The 22,421-nt window shown below is 47.6% G+C and overlaps 1 protein-coding gene across 11 annotated transcripts in view; it reads left to right on the top strand.

Annotated features, from left to right (window-relative positions):
- Positions 1-22,421, top strand: part of SYNRG (synergin gamma) — a 1,253,369-nt gene that overhangs the window by 1,218,284 nt on the left and 12,664 nt on the right. For all 11 annotated transcript variants that reach the window (XM_069614681.1, XM_069614680.1, XM_069614679.1 and 8 more), the window contains one exon: positions 663-773. In XM_069614681.1, the coding sequence (XP_069470782.1) occupies positions 663-773 (111 nt within the window). The remainder of the gene's footprint in view (positions 1-662; positions 774-22,421) is intronic.

The following is a 22,421-nucleotide window of genomic DNA, read 5'->3' as shown; positions in this document are numbered from 1 at the left end:
GTAAGCAACACCGTTTTGCTCTCTGGACATTTCTTCAGTTTCTCGCTTCATGATAATACTCTGGTCCAGGGGATAGAGTTTTCCTGCGTCTTTCTGTTCTTTTGTTATAACATACAAAATATGCATTGTGGTTTGGGTGGGTTAATTTGTGTATGGCACTGACATTGTAGGCAGTCAAGTGAGTTCTTGATTATGCCTTAAACACCGGATCTAGAATCCTTGCTCTCTTTTCGTCAAAACACTGAAGAAGAAATGTGTTGTACTGGCATCTAACAGAAGTAGCTTAACCACTTCATGGAACATTAGCGGTGGCATGAATAGGTTAGGAGTTTGTGAATATGGACTAAACTATTTGAGATTACTTGAAATTGACTTTTCTTTTTATAAAACCATGTACAATAGAACTACTTAATTGTTGAAAGCAAAGAATAACTCTGAACATCCCCTTTCCCAAAAATATTTCTTTACAGACATATGATGTGGTAATATTAATGTATGCTAGCAAGAACATTAAAGTCTGATTTATTAATGTGAAGGATTCTAGAAGTTTCCCATCGATTTGTTTTTTAATTTTCTTTTCTTCGTATAAACTACAGAGGAAGATATTGTTGAAAAGAATATGTAACTAATTTAAACTAAAATCGACTGACTTTTCCCTGCAGCCAGATGAAAGCGCTTTGGATTTCTCCTCCTGTATGCTGCGCCCAGGGATAAAAAATGCCCAGAATCTAGCTTGTGGAGTTTGTCTTTTGAATGTGGATTCCAGAAGTAAAGTAAGTAGAGAATGTTTGGGGTCTGAGGGGCATAGGACAGTGTTTGTTTTTTTTTTTTTAATTTAACCTTACTTATCGCACGTTGGGTCAATCTGGCACGTTTTACTGGTTGCGCTGAAGTAGGCTATCAACTGTTGTCTTAACATAGAAGCAGTGTTGGACATATAATTTTTATCTAATGAAGTTTACAAATATTTTTGTGCTCTCATTTTTGTCAGGCAAGGGATCCGTTGAAAATCTTTAAAATAAATAGAAAATATACATTCTTATTTGTATTTTCTCCTTATGTCTGCAACTGAGGTACAGAAATGGCATAATATAATAACAGAAATTAGGATGAGCAGTGAAAAAGGGTTGATTGGCCGAAGTTTCACCTAAACAATGCAGCGGCTTCAAAGGTGAGCTGCTTCCCCACCTCTCTTAATACACACAGCTTGTTCCATATAATATAATTGTTCTTTTATAACGCGTCTAATATCGGAGCCGGTTTCTAAGTGTGAGCCTGGGATTCAAACCCATCTTGCTATGCGTTGCCTTGCTTCCAAGACAAACGCCTTGCCACTGAGCTATTCTCCAGATCTGGTGAAGTACCTCTTCTCTGTTCTTCAGGTTAATGCATTTTATTGATGTAGCAGTGGTAGTCAAACTTGTTTATACTGAGACCCCCTATTTAGACATTATCCCTAAGCTATAACAAATTATATATTCTATTAAATGCTTACATGTTCTATTATGCCCAGCCCGATAATCCCTTTTTAAAGAGGCTTGCACCCACATTCTACCCCCAGACATCCTTCGGACCTCCTAGGTGGACCAGCCCTGCATTTTGAATACCACTAATGTACAGATTTCTCAACTCTGCTCCAGTGCATTCAGGGTACCCACCCCACACGTTTCCTATTTTTGTGGGCATTGTGTGTTGATGTTTAACAAGGCTTAACCCAAAAAAGTCTATATTGGTATAAATGGTGAAAAACGTGCACTAAGTAAGCAGAAGATGTACGTTACTCCTTATAATCCACTACTCCAGTTTCCTCCTCCCTGTTCTTTTGTGGTAGTCAGAAATTCTAAACAAATACTTGTCATAATGTGTGCTTTTTTGTTTTTCTTCTTTTAAACTCGATATAATCTTAAACACGCCCTTTTAACCTTAGGCCAAACCTCTCCGAAATGTGTGTAACAATCGGAGACCTCGGTTAGCTTGGGTGGGTCCTAGTCTTTGTGATGGATTTCAGCCTTCTTTGCGAATAATTAAGCATGGCACAATAGCGTATACCAAACAACCTAAATTATAGGATAAAGAAGATATGTAGAAACTTAAATGTATCTTTCTCTAAGAAAGTATGCCTTCTACAGTGTTGATGACCTCAGATGTACATTAGAACATAATACAGAAAATGTTACCGCTAAATGTGCCCTTAAACAAGTTAAAAGTAATGTTAATGGATTTTGTCATACTGATCAACCCCCGAACTTCCATTGCTTGCCCTTACTGGAAAAAGTCTTCTCTGAGTTCAAAATGTATATTGAAAATCTGGTCAGGCTGCAATACAAATGGCAGATGATAGACGGTAATCAAAATGTTTGCAAGGCCAAAAGATTTCAATAAATAGTTCATGACGTTTTCAGGATAATTTGTATTAATTTATTCTTCACACAATATTATAATGCACATTGAATGTTGCCATTGGCAGTTATGAATGGTCAGGTAATTTTGACATAACTGCAAGAACAATGCACATTTCTTTGATGAAAGCAGTTTTTATATTTCCAACGTGTGTATACAAAACATTCTCTATTTGTGAATGAAGGGTTCAATGGTTTAGAAAGTTTTTTTCATGCTAGGCTCTTGCATTGAGTTGATCTCTTTTTAATCTACTGAAAGTTTCACGATCAGGCGTACCCCAACAATGTACCAGAGAAAAGCTGTGTATTAATGACTCTGATTGGTGGGTAGCGTTTAAGTCAATGTAACTTATTTCTCTGTTTCACAAAAATTGTTATTGGCCTTATGATATGCTGATGCCATTTGATATAGATGGGCTCAAGCATTGGAACTTCAATTTGCACCCGTGTTACAGGGATAGAGCAGGTTTCCGTGCCTGAATAATCTTTTAGTTAAGCCCGGCTGAGCTCCAAATATCGCTTGGCTTTAAACATTACAGGTTCTGTATCTGGATCCTGTTAGAGGCTCATCCGCAGGCGCCTTGTTTGAGAAGTTGTAGGCCGCAGCATGACAACTCAGCATGCCTTTATAGTCCTTTGAACAATGTTTTGCTTTAACCGATACCATTTTAGACAGCTGTTCTGGTATTCTATGCTGCTGTTTACTCCTACGTCCCGTCCCCTTTCCCCCATACAGCATGGGCGTCCCTCTCTAGGGACGGAAGACGGAACCTTTTTCCTCAGAAAAAACATTCTTCCTCTATAAATGTAGAGGCTCGCGGGGGCGCGGCGCCACTCCTCAGTCCCCTTTTCCGCATCGATGGGAACTGGCCGATTTTACCAGCGCTCCTGGGTTTGGCTTCAGCCTTGTAATATCACACGCTCTTCCGCAGATACTTGCTTCTGTCTTTGTCTTCTTTTTATCAATCAGGTACTCGGTCCTCTGGCGCCACGCTCCTTCCTGGTGCATGTTGATGTCAGCAGGCTTCAGCAGGTGTCCAGCCTGTGAGGGGCTCTTCCCTACGTCTGATCCCCACGCACTTTACTACTGCTGCCTTGGCCCTGACCACGGCTGGAAGGGTTGTACCGTGTGCGACGCGCTTACACCTTGTGCTTTGAAGAACAGGTTAGCTCGGCGGAGGGAGCTCTTCGAGAAGTCTCCTCCAGAGGACTTGAAGGACTTCACCAGACAAGTCGAGGCCCAAAGAAGGGCCGCTTTTTTCCATCACACCCCGCAAGGGCGACTTTTTCCCAAGGAAGCGCCCGAGTGGGAGGAACCTTTCAGGTTCTTGCACCAGCACTGGTACCAAGGGTATATCAGTTACCGGGCCCCCAGGCCGAAGGGGTCATTAGATCCCTCTGGAGACAGTGCTGAGGGACCGAGGGGCTATGCCCTAGGACCGGCCAGATGTCTGAGGAGGAGCCTGCACGCAGCACTACCGGTGATACTGCCGATGGCAACACGCCTACCAGGCCCCATACTGAGGTGCAGGGTAGGTCTCATGCTCCACCGCCAAGAGTTCTGGAGGAGGCCGGGCCCAGTGAGCCAAGCACCACGACTTTGGCACGCAGCTCGACAAGATGGCCAGCGCCAGACAAAATGGCTGCTCGTCTGATACCGCCCCTTGGTATGAAGCAAGTGGGAGAGCGAGTTACAAGGTGGGACGGTCAACCAGGTACGTGGCCTACAGCTCATCCATCAGCATCGCAGGGCAGGTTTACCCCGCAGCCAGCTAGACGGAGTACACACCGGCCCAAGTATCCGCCCGCTACCCCGTCAACATCACCTGCCACCCTACCAGCCTGTGAGGACAGGTTCTTTGAAAGGTTCTGCACTCTTATGAGACCACCTCAGATGGAGGCCATCCTCCGGGCTGTGATCAGGGACATGCTCCCGCCGGCCCCTCCGCCTGCGCCTATAGTCATTCCTCCTATGGCTCCAGCGCTGCAGGCAGGTTTTGATGAAAGTCAAAAATTTAGGAGTAATTTGTGATCAGCGACTCACTATAAAACCTCATGTAAGCATCTTAGTGTCATCTTGTGCATACTATATAAAACTGCTAGCTCACCTAAGACCTTATTTCCCAAGACAACGCAGAAACTATCGATCATACGGGGCCAAGATTGATTACTGTTCCAGCCTACTAATCGTTATTGATAAAGCTAGCCGGAATAGGCTTCAGGTTTGTCAGAATGGAGCAGTAAGACTGGTAATGAGGCTTAGGCGCAGAGACCATTTTACAGTGGCAAGACGTAATCTTCTTTGGCTACCGGTTGAGTTCAGAATCTTATTTTGTATCTTGACTATCACATAGAAGTGTAAACAGGGAAAAATGCCTGGATATCTACAGCAGCTACTGGCCACAAGAACTTATGGCAGATCACTGAGATCGAATAATCAGAACCTCCTAGTGATAACTAAACTTAGAACTGTGAAAGTATCCAAAACAGCTTTCTTTGCAATCGCTCCTAAGGCCTGGAACAATCTCCCCCCCCACTATCCCACAAGAACTTTATTTTTTACTGTATTTGGTTAACAAAACTTTTACAAAATCAATTGAACATCCAATTTCATATTTACACAATTTTCAATCAAGATATAATTGAAAACGACACAAATTAGAAAACACAAACGCAGTAGAATATAATGAAACAAGTAATCAAAGAAAGAGAAAAAAATAGGAAGATATATAAGTCATCTAGACCCCAAATCACAGAGACTTCAAACAACAATAGAACTATTATCTTCATGCTAAATCCACCTGACACCAGACCGAAAAAAAGGACAACAACCGAGAGAGAGGAAACGAGGGCTGCAGAGATTAACAAAACAATATGTACTTCACAAGACATTGACCTTCCAATAGCAATTTCAACCTCCCCCCTGTATGGAGCCATCACCCCTGTTCGGTGAAAACCATGCTTCTTTCCCTGTTCACTTCTATTGCAGATCTGTCATGATGCCTACCTCCAAGGAGCCAGGTCCGACCCAGCAACCCCAGAGGCAGGCATCATTTCCCCCAGGGAAGTGCCAGCGGGCCCAAGGTGGGGCCCTTTGGACACAGTCTTGGCGCCTTAGGCGCCACGCTCATGTTGGAACCCTGTCCTGGCGCCTTAGGCGCCAGGCTCATAAAGCTAGACATGTGTTCAAGTGTTTTAAGGTGCACTTACCTGATGCAGACCATGCTGCTGCATCCAGGCCCTCTTGAGGCCTGAATGGAACTACTTTACCTGTGGACCTACTTTCCCCTGGGTGTGGTCGGGGAAGGATACATACCTGATCGGTGGAAGGATACATACCTGGAACTTCTTACAAAGCTATTTAAACCACGCCCGATCAGCAACTCACGCTTCGCGTTGTTCTGCTTCTCGCAGCTGGACGCTCACTGTGTCAGCTCCTGCATCTGGACTTCAGCCACGCCTGTCAGCATCCTGGGTCACCTGCTAAGAGAGAATTGGAGAGAAAGAAGACCCTACCTGCTAAAGCTGCATCACGGAGACTTCACACCGACGATCCTGAAAGGGAAGACATAATTTTAAAGGCATTTCGCTTCGATCGCTGCAGCGCTGCATTTCACTCACCTTTCCTGGGCACCTCCATCTTCAGCAGCGATCATCCGGATCCGCAGCCACTTCCCAGAGCCTAGAGAGAAAAAGACAAGAACACAAGGTGAGAGAAGGAAGGGAATAGGAAAAGCTCAGTTTCCTTCTAAGACTTACCTGTTGCGTCATTCCCATTTCATTTCGGGTCCTGCCGCTTCCTGGCATTCCGGACCCCGGCCCCTATGGGGAAAAAAGACAAAGACATTGAATGAGCGAATGCAAAGACATTGCCTGAACGCTCATCCAGAACTTACCTGTCATTTACTGGAACTGCACGTTTCACTTCGGGTCGGCGCCATATCTCCGTCATTCCAAACCCCGGCCCCTAAGGGGAAAAAAGACATAAGCGATTAGCGCTTGCTGCAATAAGACAATGAACATTATTATAAGGCTTGAACCTTTGTACTTGCTACAGAACTCTTACAGCGCCTTACCTGAATAGTCAAGCTTATTTGAACTCCCATCAAACCTCAATCCAGTGAAGTAACTGGGTTTCAACGCGCCCCTGCATCAGAAGCAGGATGGAGAACTCATCCTTCCAGACCCTAAGGTGAGACTTCACGGGGAATCGAGGAAGGGTATCGTGGAGGGCTGGAAGGGAGTGGGAGGCTTGAGCATTATTCCGTCAGTAGGTAATACTCCCTTTTCACGCACAGGGGAATATTCCTGCGAGCCAGTGAGTCCATCTTCAGAGTCCTGCGCTTCACCATAGAAGAAGCATCAGCACTCGAAGCCAGACCTGCGCATCCGTGGGAATCAGGTGAGCGTGACAGAACGCGAAGCCTACCCATAATTTCCCACCCGGGCGCTATGGAGACTTCCGAGACAGATCAGCTGGCCCAGCTTTTGGGGGAATTACGGGCAGAAGTGCACTCAGCCCGCCAGGAGACTAACACTCTCAAAAGAGAACTGATCCTATCTAAGGAAAGAACAGATGACCTGGCCAAAAGGTTATTGCAGGCCCAGGCAGGGCACACTCCTTTACCTAATTCCGGAGATACTTCCACATCAATGGGTTTGAATAACTCGCTACAAATCAATCTACCTGGACACATGCCTTTGGCCCCGCCTGAAAGTTTTGCGGGGAATCCCAAGAAATATGCCTTCTTTATGAACCAATGTCGTTTACACTTTCTATGCAGACCCGGGGCCTTCCCTAACGACCAGACCAAGGTAGCCTTTATACTATCTTACCTCAGTGGCAGTGCTGCCGATTGGTCTATTCCATTGGTAAATCAGGATGATCCCATTCTCCAGAATTTTCAGGGTTTCCAGGCCAGCATGGAAAGATTGTTTGCTCGACACTCTCAAGGACAGGCCCTTGATAACGAACTGCTATCCTTACGACAAGGTAATCAGGATCTTCTGTCCTACATTGCCACCTTTAATAGACTGGTTGTGGAAACTGGATGGCCAGAAAACAAAAGGATCACATTGTTTCATCAAGGCCTGCGCGGAGAGCTTAAGGATGTTCTAGCTCAGATAGTAGATCCACCCCAGGTCTGCGCAGACTACATAGACTTGGTGGTTCAACTTGATCACAGACTTCAAAATAGAAAAGCAGATCGGTTCAAGTACGAAACCCGAGTACCGATCAAAACCCACGCTAACTCCAAGAGTACCGACGTATCCGAACCTATGCAAATCGGCGGTGTTAAAGGACCATTAACACAGAAGGAACAAGAGAGAAGGCGGCAAATGCAACTTTGCCTGTATTGCGGGACTTCCTGTCTCTTTCTTCGAAATTGTCCGGTTAAACCACCGAAGAAGGTGGTTGGAGCCACTGATAACGATTTATTGACATCTGATTCAGGAAACGACCTAGCCCGACAAGTGCAGGGGTCCGCTTGCCGAGCTTGAAAACAAACTCTTTGACCTCGCATTTTGTCATGCCAATGGTGCTAGTGGACCCAAAACAGCCTCAGCTGTTGCATGCTATAAAAGCATACATCGACAGTGGAGCTATTGGAAATTACATAGACCGTGAATTGGCTTCCATGATTAAGCTCCCTCTCCGCCCGAAAGTAACCCAAGATGTCATTACTACAGTAGATGGAACCGAAATTGCCTCAGGGCCTGTAACGCATTCCACTGTTGAAATGACACTGGTGGGTCAGGATGGACATCGGGAAGCAATCGTGTTTGATGTGATCAAGGCCCCACAATTTCAAGTAATTCTTGGAATTCCTTGGTTAGAAACACATAATCCCAGAATCGACTGGCGAGCAAAGAAGATGAGTTTTCCTGATTGTGAACCAACTTGTTACCCAAGAAATCCAGTTATGGGTCTAGCCTCAGCACCTTCCACCCCTGTACAGCTACCGTCTGAATACCAAGAATTCCAAGACGTTTTTCAGAAGGAACAGGCTAACACGTTACCTCCCCATCGGTCTTACGATTGCCAAATCGATCTGGTACCCAATGCTCAACTACCTTGTAGTAGGATTTATGCTCTTACGGAACCTGAGAACCTACATTTGCGTCAGTATTTAGATCAGTACCTAGCCAATGGTTTTATTCACCCGTCCAAGTCTCCTGTCTCCTCAGCTCTGTTCTTCGTGCCGAAAAAAGAGGGCGACCTTAGAACATGTATAGACTATCGCGCCCTAAATCAAATAACGATTAAGAATCGTTATCCTCTGCCCCTGATCCCTGAGCTTATCGACCAGGTGAAAGACGCTTGTGTGTACACCAACTTAGATCTCTGAGGAGCTTATCACCTGGTGCGTATAAAAGAAGGCGACGAGTGGAAGACTGCATTCCGCACCAAATTTGGGCTCTTCGAATATCAGGTGATGCCCTTCGGTTTGTGCAATGCACCTGCCGCCTTTCAGTACTTTATGAATGATGTTCTTCGGGAACTTATCGACGTCTGTGTCATTGTTTATATTGACGACATCCTGGTGTACTCCTCTTCAGAATCCGATCACAGAAAACATGTTAGGGCAGTTCTTGAGAAATTGCGCCAGCACAGACTATTTGCAAAGCTCGAAAAATGCGTTTTTCATACCACAGAAGTGGAGTTTCTCGGATTTATCCTGACACCTCAAGGAGTCCGAATGGACTTGCGAAAGGTGGACGCCATCCTCAAATGGCCATCTCCTAGCTCGGTGAAGGGAGTTCAGAGCATGCTCGGCTTCGCCAATTTCTATCGAAGATTCATCCCGGAATTTTCCCGAACAGTCCAACCCATCACAGATCTCCTAAAGAAAAACAAACGCTTTTAATGGACTCTTGAGGCCGAACAAGCCTTGCAGGACCTGAAAACCAAATTCACCTCTGCACCTATATTGAAGCACCCGCACCCAGATCTCCCTTACATTGTGGAAACCGACGCATCCAGTTCGGCCATGGGAGCTGTCCTGTCGCAAAGAGACCCAGAAACTAACCAACTACACCCTGTGGCCTTTTGGTCCAGGAAATGTTCTCCTCCTGAAATCAACTACGCAATTATCGACAAAGAGTTACTGGCTATTAAATCTGCTTTCAAGGCTTGGCGCCACTACCTTCTCGGGGCAGGAAACACCATCACCGTAATTACGGACCACAGAAATTTACAGTATTTAAAGACGGCCAAGGCTCAATCTTCACGACAACTCCGATGGGCTCTATTCTTTGCGGAATTTGATTTTGTAATTACCTATCGCCCTGGCTGCAAGAATGGTAAAGCGGACGCCTTATCCCGGATTGGCATGGAAGAACCCAATTGGAGTTTAGAACCTGTGCCAATCATACCAGAACAAAGAATCTTAGGCCTAACTTCATTGCAAACTATTGAGGACATCCAAACGCAAGTAAAACAACTTCTAGACTCTTCAGCCTTACTGGAATGGAGTCAAAAGGGTCCTCATTACACCGTTAAGGATGACTTACCCTACTTCCAGGAGCGGTTGTTTCTGCCTAGTAAAGAATTGCAAGAACTTGTTATTGCCCATCATCATGAATCATTAATGGAAGGGCACCCTGGTATAGCTAAAACGGAGGAAAAAATCAAACGCCACTTCTGGTGGCCTTCTTGGAGAAAAGACATAGTGTTTTGTTTTGTCTTGCAGAATTTGCGCCCAAAACAAGGGTCAAAAGAAAAGGCCAGCCGGCCTACTTCAACCCTTGGATATTCCACCGGCACCATGGCACACCTTGACAATGGACTTTATAACTGACCTGCCTCCTTGTGCTGGTTACAACACTATCCTTGTAATTGTGGATCTATTCTCCAAAATGGCCCACTTTATCCCTTTAAGAGGTTTGCCTTCAGCTTCCACCTTGGCCAAGGAATGTCTGGAGAATATAGTTCGCATACATGGTTTCCCTTCCATATTAGTCTCGGATCGTGGAAGTCAATTTATCTCCCATTTTTGGAAGAAGTGTTGCCAACTAGCACAAATAGATGTGCGGCTATCCACCAGCCACCACCCCCAGACCGACGGACAAACCGAGAGAACCACTCAGACTCTCGAGCTATATCTTCGGTACATGTTACACCAATCCGAGTTAAATTGGAAAGACATCCTTTGGATCGCAGAATATGCATACAACAATTCAGTGCACTCTGGAACCGGACAAACTCCTTTTTATACTTTGTATGGTCACCATCCTCGGACCTCTGATCTAGATCCACCTCTGACCCTGGAAATGCCCGCAGTAAATCATCTGCATTCCACAATAACCCAAGCCTTCAAAGAAGCTGCAACTCATTTACAGCAAGCCAAGAAAAAGTATAAAGAAAACGCTGATTTGCACCAAAGTAAAACTCCTCCTTACCAAGTAGGAGATCAGGTATGGCTAGCAACGAAACATTTATCCCTCAAGGGCCCGCAAACTTTCAATCCCAGATTCATAGGACCTTATCCCATCAAAGCTATAATCAATCCCGTGGCCTTTAAACTGGATTTACCGTCTAACATGCGTATTCATCCAGTTTTTCATGCATCACTTTTGAAGCCAGTACAACCAGGGACCCGACTGTCCAAGCCTCCAGACCCAGTTCAAATTGAAGGGGAATTAGAATTCGAAGTTAAAGACATTTTAGACTCCAAGGTGTTAAAGTCCAAACTCTTCTATCTTGTTGACTGGAAGGGATATGGACCTCAGGAGAGATTGTGGGAGCCCAGTAACCATGTTCACGCACCTCGATTAATACAAAGGTTCCACCGGAGATTTCCGAACAAGCCAAAACCCCCGGAGGGAACAACCTTGGGAGAGGCCTTGATGGGGGGTACTGTCATGATGCCTACCTCCAAGGAGCCAGGTCCGACCCAGCAACCCTAGAGGCAGGCATCATTTCCCCCAAGGAAGTGCCAGCGGGCTCAAGCTGGGGCCCTTTGGACACAGTCCTGGCGCCGTAGGCGCCAGGCTCATGTTGGACCTCTGTCCTGGCGCCTTAGGCGCCAGGCTCATAAAGCTAGACATGTCTTCAAGTGTGTTAAGGTGCACTTACCTGATGCAGACCATGCTGCTACATCCAGGCCCTCTTGAGGCCTGAATGGAACTACTTTACCTGTGGACCTACTTTCCCCTGGGTGTGGTCGGGGAAGGATACATACCTGATCGGTGGGAGGATACATACCTGGAACTTCTTCCAAAGCTATTTAAACCACGCCCGATCAGCAACTCACACTTCGCGTTGTTCTGCTTCTCGCAGCTGGACGCTCACCGTGTCAGCTCCTGCATCTGGACCACAGCCACGCCTGTCAGCATCGTGGGTCACCTGCTAAGAGAGAATTGGAAAGAAAGAAGACCTTACTTGCTAAAGCTGCATCACAGAGACTTCACACCGACGATCCTGAAAGGGAAGACATCATTTTAAAGGCATTTCGTTTCGATCGCTGCAGCGCTGCATTTCACTCGCCTTTCCTGGGCACCTCCATCTTCAGCAGCGATCATCCGGATCCGCAGCCACTTCCCAGAGCCTAGAGAGAAAAAGACAAGAACACAAGGTGAGAGAAGGAAGGGAATAGGAAAAGCTCAGTTTCCTTCTAAGACTTACCTGTTGGGTCATTTCCATTTCATTTCGGGTCCTGCCGCTTCCTGGCATTCCGGACCCCGGCCCCTATGGGGAAAATAGACAGACATTGAATGAGCGAATGCAAAGACTTTACCCGAACGCTCATCCAGAACTTACCTGTCATTTACTGGAACTGCACGTTTGACTTCGGGTCGGCGCCATATCTCCGGCATTCCGAACCCCGGCCCCTAAGGGGAAAAAAGACATAAGCGATTAGCGCTTGCTGCAATAAGACAATGAACATTATTATAAGGCTTGAACCTTTGAACTTGCTACAGAACTCTTACAGCGCCTTACCTGAATAGTCAAGCTTATTTGAACTCCCATCAAACCTCAATCCAGTGAAGTAACTGGGTTTCAACGCGCCCCTGCATCAGAAGCAGGATGGAGAACTCATCCTTCCAGACCCTAAGGTGAGACTTCACGGGGAATCGAGGAAGGGTATCGTGGAGGGCTGGAAGGGAGTGGGAGGCTTGAGCATTATTCCGTCAGTACGTAATACTCCCTTTTCACGCACTGGGGAATATTCCTGCGAGCCAGTGAGTCCATCTTCAGAGTCCTGCGCTTCACCATAGAAGAAGCATCAGCACTCGAAGCCAGACCTGCGCCTCCGTGGGAATCAGGTGAGCGTGACAAGATCATGCCCTAGAACACAATGTTATTCCTCTCTAGTACCTGAACCACTGCAGTTGTCAATGCTAATGCTACATCATGCCCGGCTATCAGTCTATCCCAGAACATATCTTCTATAAGTCTAATTTCCCACTCCAAACCTCCTGGATAGCTATAGTCTAGTGGGCAAAGTACCCTCACATTCCATCAACGGATGTTTGAAGGATTGGTTATCAGGATTTTTGCATACTCTGCACAGAGTGATGGCGGACCCTCCTAGACCCCTTTTTGACAGGATGTCCCCCGTATGAGCACAATTTAAGCAGATTCTTAGGAAGGTCTTCCGGATCCTCCAGTCAGGGAACTTTACCAGATATCTGGCAATGGACCCTTGTTTTTTTGTCCATTTTCAGAAATAGGTTTGATGGAGCTAATAAGCGCATATTATCTTTTACTATCCAGTCTCTCTCTTCAAGAGCCTTTTTTGGTTTCCCTAGGTTATGGATCAATGTCTCCCTATCCGTGTTGGCCTTGGTTAACCCCTCTTCCACCATTACTTCCAGATTGGAATGGATTTTTGATCTTTGATCACCCAGATGGCAATTAATATCAAAATACAGTGAGCCCTCCTATGCCGTGATGACAAGAAGGAGGAGCGAGGTTAGTTTCCAGTCAGGCCGTACCTTCAGTGAACGCAGGCCCAGTTCGAACCTAAGACTGGAGATAGAGAGGCTTAGGGGGAGGCCAAGAGATCTCTTCTTATTGAGGCCTTCTAGCCTCTGCCAGTCCACGGTCCACAGAAATGGCTTGGCTTCCAACCCGTACACGACTACTGAGACACCCTTCGCAGAGTAGTACTTAATGAAAGGGAGGATTGAGAATTTGCAGTACTTTACTGGTACCTTTTTCATCTGGGGAACAAGCTGTGCAATCTTGCTCTGGGTGTCTAATTACACCTTATAGATGGACGGAAAAGCATAGACTTTGTAGCCCAGATAGACCACCTTCTCAACTCTTGCAATTGGCTGTCCCCACTCCCCCCCCCTCCCCCAACACCCACTGGGAAAAGGTAACTTTTTTTGTGCGGGTGCCTAAAAAACACTATTTTGGACTTCTTGGGATTGATTGCAAGACCATTCTCCTTTTGCGAAGCAATCCAATTTTCGTGGCAGCCGCTGTAATCCTACTGCTGTTGTCTAGCAGCACCACGTCATTGGCATAAGATAGGCAGTGATTCTTGGAGCCATTTATCACTGGACTAGCCAGGGCCGATGAGTCCAAGAACTCCCCCAAGTTTGCCAGATATAAAATGAAAAACAGTGGTGCACCCAAACAACCCTGACGGACACCCCTTTCAACCCTAATAAGATCCGAGAGATGCCCCTTATCATCCAAACAGACTCTGATTGTGGTGTCATTATGTACCTCAACCAGCATTGCCAAAAGACCCCCTGGGATACCCCACCCTCTGAGTTTTAGCCACAGCCAGTTTCTATTGACTTGGTCGAATGCCCTTGAGAAATCCACCCAAGCCCCATAAAGTTGTCTTTCTCCCTTGAATCTTGTTTTCTCGCTCAGGATACTCAGTGCTCACCCATTCAAGGCAGTGGAGAGACCCGTTCTAAATCCTGTTGGTGCTTGGAGGGAATCCCCACCCTTTTCACCCATGCTTCTAGTTCCCCTAAGAGGATCCTCATAAACAACTTACTCTCAATGTCCAGGAGGGTGATCAGACGGTAGTTTGTAGGTAATGTCCGGTCGCCCCGCTTGAACAGCTGAATAATCGGTGAGGTCTTCCAGGGATGCCCCCTAAACAACCAAAACAGCAGCTTTGCCCAAAGAACTGGGCTGTTCTTCAGGACCTGATGGGTAAACCCGCTCGGGGCAGCTGCCCTTGATGTCGAGGAATTCGAGATCAGTTCCACAAAGCTCTGTTGATCCAGTGGAGGACACCAAACGGCATCCCTTGCTGGATAAAAAGTGGGCCCGAGAGGTTCCTCAAAGACACGGGACAAGTAGTCCGTCCACCCACTCTGACACTAGATTGCACTGAGTGCTACATGTATTGCCCTCTAACTGATTGATAACTGCCCAAAAGTTTCGAGAGTCCCGGGTATTGATTAGCTTCAACATCCGTTCCCCATCCTGTTAGAGGCGCAGCATTCTTAGTCTTCCCATTGTTTGTATTGTTGTAACAGGAATCTATGTTCCCTCCTATAATCCTCCCGACTCATTACTAATATTTTGAGTTGTCTTACTCTCTGGGACAGCAGCTTTTTTGCTTGCCATGTTGCTTCATCAAAAGAATGGCGATGTACCTGGAGTTGCCGCCCTCCTCTCGAACCTGGTGGGTGTATTGACCAAATGAATTTGATAAATTTCTCAGGACAAAAATGTTCCTGCTGGATGTTATCTGGGATTGCCATCAAACTACTGTTTAGGGCCTCTCCTTCCTGCTTATAATTTTGCAGGCATAATTAACTTGTTCTTAGTCTCCAGATCTTGCCAATCCGTTTGCAGCCCCACACTGATATTGTTAATTTCAATCTTTTCCTGCTGAGAGCTTTCTTTATCATGCTCATTGGTTTTCTGTTGTTGCCCTTTTCTCTCTAGATGTCCTTCTTTAGCGTGACTGCTTCTGAGCTCCTTTTCATTAGAAGAGGCCAGATTTAGGGTGTTCTCTCCCCCTGAGCTGGAAACTGTCAGAGATCTTAGTAAGGATTTAAGGAGCGCATCTGTGTCACCTTTTTTAGTTTTAATGTTTTTTTGTTTTTTTCCGTTTCTCCATTAGGAGTGAGGTTTCTTTATTCCTTATCTTCTGCCTTGCTTCTTTCTTCCTGACTTTCCTCCTGCATTTGGAGGGATGGCGACCTGTCTCCAAACGATCTTGCGATGTTGGAGCCAGCTGCCACATTGGATCTTCTGATGGAATCTGCGGGGGTACAGACTCCCTCTATTAAGCCCTCCATCAACGTAGCCAATCTTCTGAATTCCTCCAATGTTGACTCTGACAGAGGGGTATCAAAGGGCAGATTCAAATCCTCCGCTCCTGACACTTCTCGCTCGCTCTCTGTTCCTTGGGACATAGAATGCAGTTGCTTCAGGAGATCTTGAAGTAACCTGTTTGCTTCTTCCTCCTTCCTTCTTGGTGCCATGGATAATTGGATTGCTGACAAATCCATTCCTTGTTTTGCTACCTCTAGCCGAAGATCCTTCATGACGGGGACCATGATAGTATTAATAACATTGTTACACCCTACCATGGAGGAATCCATATACGCTGTTTCCTTTGTGAGCTCCAACAATATTCCTGCTTGGGATTGGTTTTCTGCCTTTAATAACTTAAAGACAGATACCAAAGAGTTCAGGACGAAATTGAGCGCTGGAAGAGTAGCTTTGCTTGTCTGTATCGCCCCTTGACATAGTGGAGGTGTTGATGTTGGAATTAACATCTCTGGGTCTTCTTCAGCAATCTCTATTTCTTTTGGTTCTCCTTGAACACAGCGTATTGCCTCAAATCCCAGCGCTTGATCTTCTGCGGCTTCTTTCTAATTGAGGTACCTTCCCTAGGATGGGACCTCTTAACTCTGAACAATCACTATCTGCTGTCCCTTGTTGTCTTAAAGGGCCCTGGGCAAAAGGAGGAGTTTTCTGCTCGTTCCCATCTTTGCTCCTTTTTTTCCCAAAATGGTCATCAATTTTTTGGGGGATATTCTTTGTAGTGACTGTATATTCCAGGCCTCATTGCCATGAATGCCTTATTGGAAGTTGCACCTGGTCAATTGCCAAGGCTCTCGCTGGCGTGTGCAGCAATGGCTGCGTGTAAACTTGGGCTTGTGTCTGTTGATTCTGACTTGAAACTGCTGTGCTTTCTTCCGCCTGCGATACATAAAGTACTTCATCCACTGAAGGATATTGTTACGCTCACCTGACTCCCACGGAGGCGCTGGCCTGGTTCGCACTGCTGTGACCTCTTCTAAGGTGATGCGCAGGGTTCGGAAGACGGACTGGACCGGGCCCCCAAATCTGGCTTGTCTGGCTCGCAGAAGTATCCTTCTGTAGGCGAAAATAGGGGATTAACTGTCTGCGGGGTAATGCAATCGGCCTCCCACTTTCCCCTCTCACCATCCTTGAAACCCTTCTGTGATTTCTCATAGCGTCTCACCTTAGGGTCTGGAAGGACGAGCTCTCCTTCCTGCTTCTGATGCAGGGGCGCGTTGGTATCCAGTTACTTCACTGGATTTTCGGATTGGTGAGAACCAAACTTGCTTGGCTTCCAGGTAAGGTTTTTGATAAGAGGTTCCCCTTGTGTCCATGCATTAATGTACTAATGCTAGTGTCTTTTTCCCCATAGGAGCCGGGGTACGGAATGCCGGGGAACAGGCACCGACCCGAGATGAGAGGTGAAATCCTTGTAGAAATCAGGTAAGTCTTTAATGAGCGTTTTTTGGTAATGTCTTTTCATTTGCTCATTAACGCTGAATGAAGAGGGAATGAATCAACAGGTAAGTCTTAACATGGAGATTTAGCTTTCCTTATTCCCTTCTCTCTCTCACCTTTTGTTCTGGTCTTTTTCTCCCTAGGCGCTGGGGCGTGACTGCGAATCGGGATGATCGCTGCTGAACATGGAGGCGCCCTGTAAAGGTGAGTGGAATGCGGCGCTGCAGCGATCGACGCGATGAGCTTTTAAATTAAAGTCTTCCTTTTCAGGATTGTCGGCGAGATGTCTCCGGGATGCGGATTTAGCAGGTAAGGACTTTTCCTTCTTTTGTTCTCTTCTTCTCTTCCTTTGCAGGTGATCCAGGATGCTGGCAGGCGTGGCAGAAGTCAGGATGCAGGAGCAGACATAGGCGCCAGGACACTGTCCAAAGGGCCCCTATATGGGATTGCTGGGTCCTTCCTTGGGGACTGGATGTCCGCTTTCGGGGACGCCGGGCTTTAACCGGCTCCCCGGGAGCGGGCATCATGACAGATATATAAATGAGCCATCCCACTCCAGTGATCTCCTATCATCCTTTATTGGCGTACTATGGAGCTTCATCCCAAAAAGCTCACTACAGGGGTGTATCTACACGTTCTGCACACAAAGTAGTTAAAGACCACCTTTCTATATTATAGCCAAGACAACTAGTTCAGTGACGCTGCACTTGAACACAAGGTTGTCTTGTTCTAAAAGTAATGTCCGCTGATGATAGCTTGCTGGGGTCGTAATGTTCTCGTTAAACAAGCGGTCTCGATAAGGTGGCCGTAATTAGCCACACACTAGTGCCGAAGTAAGAGACTCTATGGTCCCTTTAGACAGGGCCAACGGAACGTTCCTGAGCAGTCTTTCACAACAAAAAGAATCCAACAAAAGACTGCAAACGTTTTCAGTAAGAGTACCACGTTGTTTACTTTGAGCTGGATCAATGGGTCATTTCCCCAGCAGTCTCCCACTACAGCTGCTAACTTTAGCAACTATGCAGCTTTACACAGGTCCAAACAGAAGTATACAATGAAAACACATCTGAATGAACTTCAAGTGGGATTGGGTTAGAAGCTATGCAGCTTTACACCAGTCCAAAACCGAAGACTAATTATAATTACCAGAGAATTTAAGATGTGATGTATGGTGCAATAAATAATACTAGATGTCCACCAACAGGCGCAGCCTCCGCGGGTTAAAAGGTAATGCTGAGACACACCACGCAGTTACTGAATTGGAAAGTGCAACCTGTGTGGCACTCAACCTTGGTGCTTCTGCTCTACTTTTTTTTAAAGTAGCACTTACCCGCACTGTGCCACCAGCACACACAAACTTTCTACACCCAACATTTTCGGTTTTACCGGCAAGTAGCTTTCCGGGCGAGGACGTGCTCACACCAGTATTAACACCAATTCACCCGTACTTCTCTGCTTCTCCAATCTCTGCACTTCGCTCTCTGCTCCGTTCTCCACCCGTCTCTGCGCCACACCACTTATGCCCCCCTGGGGCTGGAGCCGGGCCAAAAAACTTGGGTGGTGAGGCAAGGGGTGAGGGCTCCGACTATGCTCCAAAAAAGCTTGAGGCTTGAGGAAAGGACCTCACAGTGTGATCACAGCGTATAGTGTCAAACCCCACTGTAACAACTGATACGGCTGCTTCTGACACAACCACTTTTTACTTAATCAATAAGACCCCTGACCTCATCTTGAACCCACAACCTATAGATGACCATGGCGCTTAATTGTTTATTGTTGTACATGTCTTGTTGCGCCCTCAAGCCCCAGGGTCCATAGCTGTGCATAATAAATCCTTTAAAGTAAATCTTTGTCAATCCAATGCGGATGCCATGCTTGCAGTCGTTACCCAGAGACTGTAGCGGGAAATAGCTGACTTCCTTCCAGGACTTTCGGTGCAGAGCCAGGCACGTTTCAAGGCTGGACGGATGGAGGCTAAACTGGTGGCACAAGACATCATGGAGTCCACTGTGGCCCACATTGACACCTCTGGCTGGGCCATATGCATCGCCAAGGACCTGAGAAGCACTGCCTGGCTTTGGGCTACTAAATTCAACCCAAACATCCAGGAACTCATATTGGACCTTCCATTCGAGGGTGGTGACCTCTTTCCCTCCACTACTGATGAGCTAGCTAAAAAGAAAAACAGTTAGCAAACTGCAAAGTCTTTATCCTTACGAAGGCTACGCACAAGGTGTACACCCAGTCGCATCAACGTTCTGATAAGGGGCGGACATTTGGCAGGTTCCGGGGCTTCCAAGAACGGAGGTCTAGGCAGCCTGACCGCTCTGAGTCAACACCGGCACAAACCACAAATGGGGGGTGGGGGGAGCAAGGGCTTCCTTCAGTCCCCCCTCCTCTGTAACTGCCTCAGAAGGAAAGTGGGCATGACGCGCCCCTTCGGTGGCCACGTGTCTCCGATGGGTGGGCAGGCTTGGCCTTCACGCAGTTTTGGTGTCAGAAGTTTGGGGACCCCTGGATCCTATCTGTAGTGTCTACGAGGCACCACCTACCGATTCCTCCCTCCTCCCCTCTCACAGATTGGGACAGCAACTCTGTTGGCAGAAATTCAGTTGCTCGTCGAGAGCCAGGCAGTGGAAGACGTCCCAGCCTCCCAGCGAGGCTTGGGCTTCTACGGCAGGATTTCCGCCATACAAAAGAACCACCAGGCTGGCCTGAGAGTTGTTGGACCTCTCCACCTCCACCCTCAACCTCTCCCTCGCTCTTTAAAAATTCAAGATGGTAACGCCAGCACTCATAGCAGAGACACTGTGCAGGGGAGACTGGATGTGCTCTCTGGATCTGAAGGACGCTTATCTGCACGTCCCAATTTGGCACCCTCACCGATCTTTTCTGTGGTTCAGGATCATGGGCTGCCATTTCCAGTACAAAGGTTCTACCCTTCTGCCTCAACTCAGCCCACAGGGTGTTTACCAGACTAATGAATGCAGTAGCGGCCCTCCTCGGGGCCATCACGTCTACCCGTACTGGATGACTGGCTCGTCAGGACGAGATCTCCGGAGCCAGTGCATCTCACTTCCGCTGCTCTTATGACCATTCTTCACAAGCTGGGATTCTCTATCAACCTCAAGAAGTCTCAGCTGCAGCCTACTCAGAGCCTGACCTTTCTGGGCCTCATATGGGACACAAGCTCAGAGTTTTCCGCTCGAAGGACAAGATCATGGCCATCAAGAGGGCCGTAAATCACTTCCTCAGCCGACGGGTGACCTCAGCCTGGTGGTTCCAGCAGTTACTGGGGATCATGGCGGCGGTCCTATTGTCCGTTCCCCACACGAGGCTCAGGGTGAGGAGATCACAGCTGCACTTAGCAGCCTCATGGAATCGGGAGAGGGGCTCCCAAGCGGAGCTGATCAGCATTCCTCTTTCTCTCCACCTGGACCTCACTTGGTGGTCCAGGGACTGCAACCTGCGGACTGGCAGGCCCTTCCGTCAGGTGCCCCCTCAGGCCACCTCACCACAGATTTCCCCCCTGGAAGGCTAGGGGGGGCTATACTGGACAACCACAGTGTCCATGGAGTCTGTTCACTGCAGGAGCAGGAATCTCATACTGGCTGGAGCTGAAGGCTATCTGGCTAGCTCTCAAGGCTTTCCTTTCCCACATTGGGGGCAAGATCGTCCTCATCCAGACAGATAGCTCCACCAGCATGTATTATGTCAGCAAGTAGGGTGGCACCAGGTCTCCTCAGCTGTGCAGCCTAGCGGTCAGCATGTGGGAATGGGCCCTGGAGAACAACCTTCACCTGACCGTAATCCACCTCCCGGGGGAGTCCAACCTAAAATCAGATAAGCTTGGCAGACTGGGAGCAGACAATTACGAATGGCAATTTTACGATCAGGTCCTGCTCGGGGTCTTCAGCAGATGGGGGCATCCGCAGGTGCACCTCTTTGCCTCCTGGTTGGACAGGAAGTCCCAGCAGTTCGCATCCTGGCAGGGGCAGGACCCGGCTCCCTGGGCGACGCACTCCAGATACAGTGGAATGGCATGACAGCGTATGCATTCCCTCCCACACCCCTGATCCACAGGGTGATCTGCAAGATAAAAGAATTGTCACCTTTGCACCGTTCTGATAGCTCTGTGGTGGCCGGCAAGACCATGGTTCTCAGAGCTCCAGAGCATCTCGGACAGGCCTCCCATTCACCTGCCGCTGGGCCCAGCTCCCCTCCTCTCACAGCAGGGGGGCAGGGTCATCCACCCCGCTCCACAGAAATTAGCCCTTGCCGAGTGGTTCCTGTACAGGTTACATTGAAGCATCTGAGCCTGTCGCAGGCCAACCTGGACATCCTTCAGGGCGCTATAAGCAAGCCTAGAAGGAGCCATTACAAGAGTAAATGGACCAGGTTCTGTAACTGGGCAGACTCTAAGGGGATCCACCCCCTTACCTGCACATTGGATGTTGTGCTTTCATCAGGGCTGCAAGTAGACACCTGCCGCACCTACTTAGCAGCCATAGGGGCCTACAGGAATTCTGAGGAGGAGGTCTTCTTCTCCTCCTCCAACCCGGTGATTAAACTGCATCTGGCAGGCCTCACCAGGCTCTACCCGCCCATAAAGAAGTTCAACCCTGTGTGGGATCTCAAATCTCAATGTAGTGTTGGGCGCTCTGGCGCACAAACGTTTCGAACCAGTGGCATCCGCGGACCTCAGATTGGTCACAATTAAAACAGCTTTGTTGGTGGGTCTCACCTCTGCTCGCAGAGTCGGCGAGATCCAGGCTCTGGTGGCATCAGAACCCTATACTACTTTTCGCAAAGATAAGGTGGTCCTGGAAACGCACCCCGCCTTCCTGCCTAGGGTAGTCACTTTCCATCAAAACACGGAGATGGTTATACCTATGTATTTTGCCGATCCTAAGGAAGAGGCTCAGATGGTCTTACATTGTCTGGATGTCAGACGCGCTCTGAAATTTTATCTGGACAGGACCAAGAGCTTCCACAAGTCAGACGCTCTGTCACATTCGGGGGGGGGGGTCAAGGCCCGGCTATCTGGCATCCAAGGCTTCTATAGCAAGGTGGATGGTTTCAGACATCATGGTGGCCGATCAGTGGCAGCACAAACCACTTCCAGCTAACCTGTACGCTCATGCTGTCAGAGCCAAAGCGACGGGCGTCGCATTGCAGCAGCAGGTTCCATGGCACGTCATCAGCAGGGCAGCCACCTGGGCCCCCCCTTTGGCTTTCTGTAAGCACTACTGTTTGGACGCCGGCTCAAAATCAGACGTGGCTTTTGGACATGCAGTTCTAAGGAACTTGTTCACTTAAGAAGA

This window comes from Ambystoma mexicanum, chromosome 9, assembly GCF_040938575.1.
Source record: "Ambystoma mexicanum isolate Mex_15411 chromosome 9, UKY_AmexF1_1, whole genome shotgun sequence".
NCBI classification, from domain to species: domain Eukaryota; kingdom Metazoa; phylum Chordata; class Amphibia; order Caudata; family Ambystomatidae; genus Ambystoma; species Ambystoma mexicanum.
This window is presented reverse-complemented; position numbering and strand designations above follow the sequence as displayed.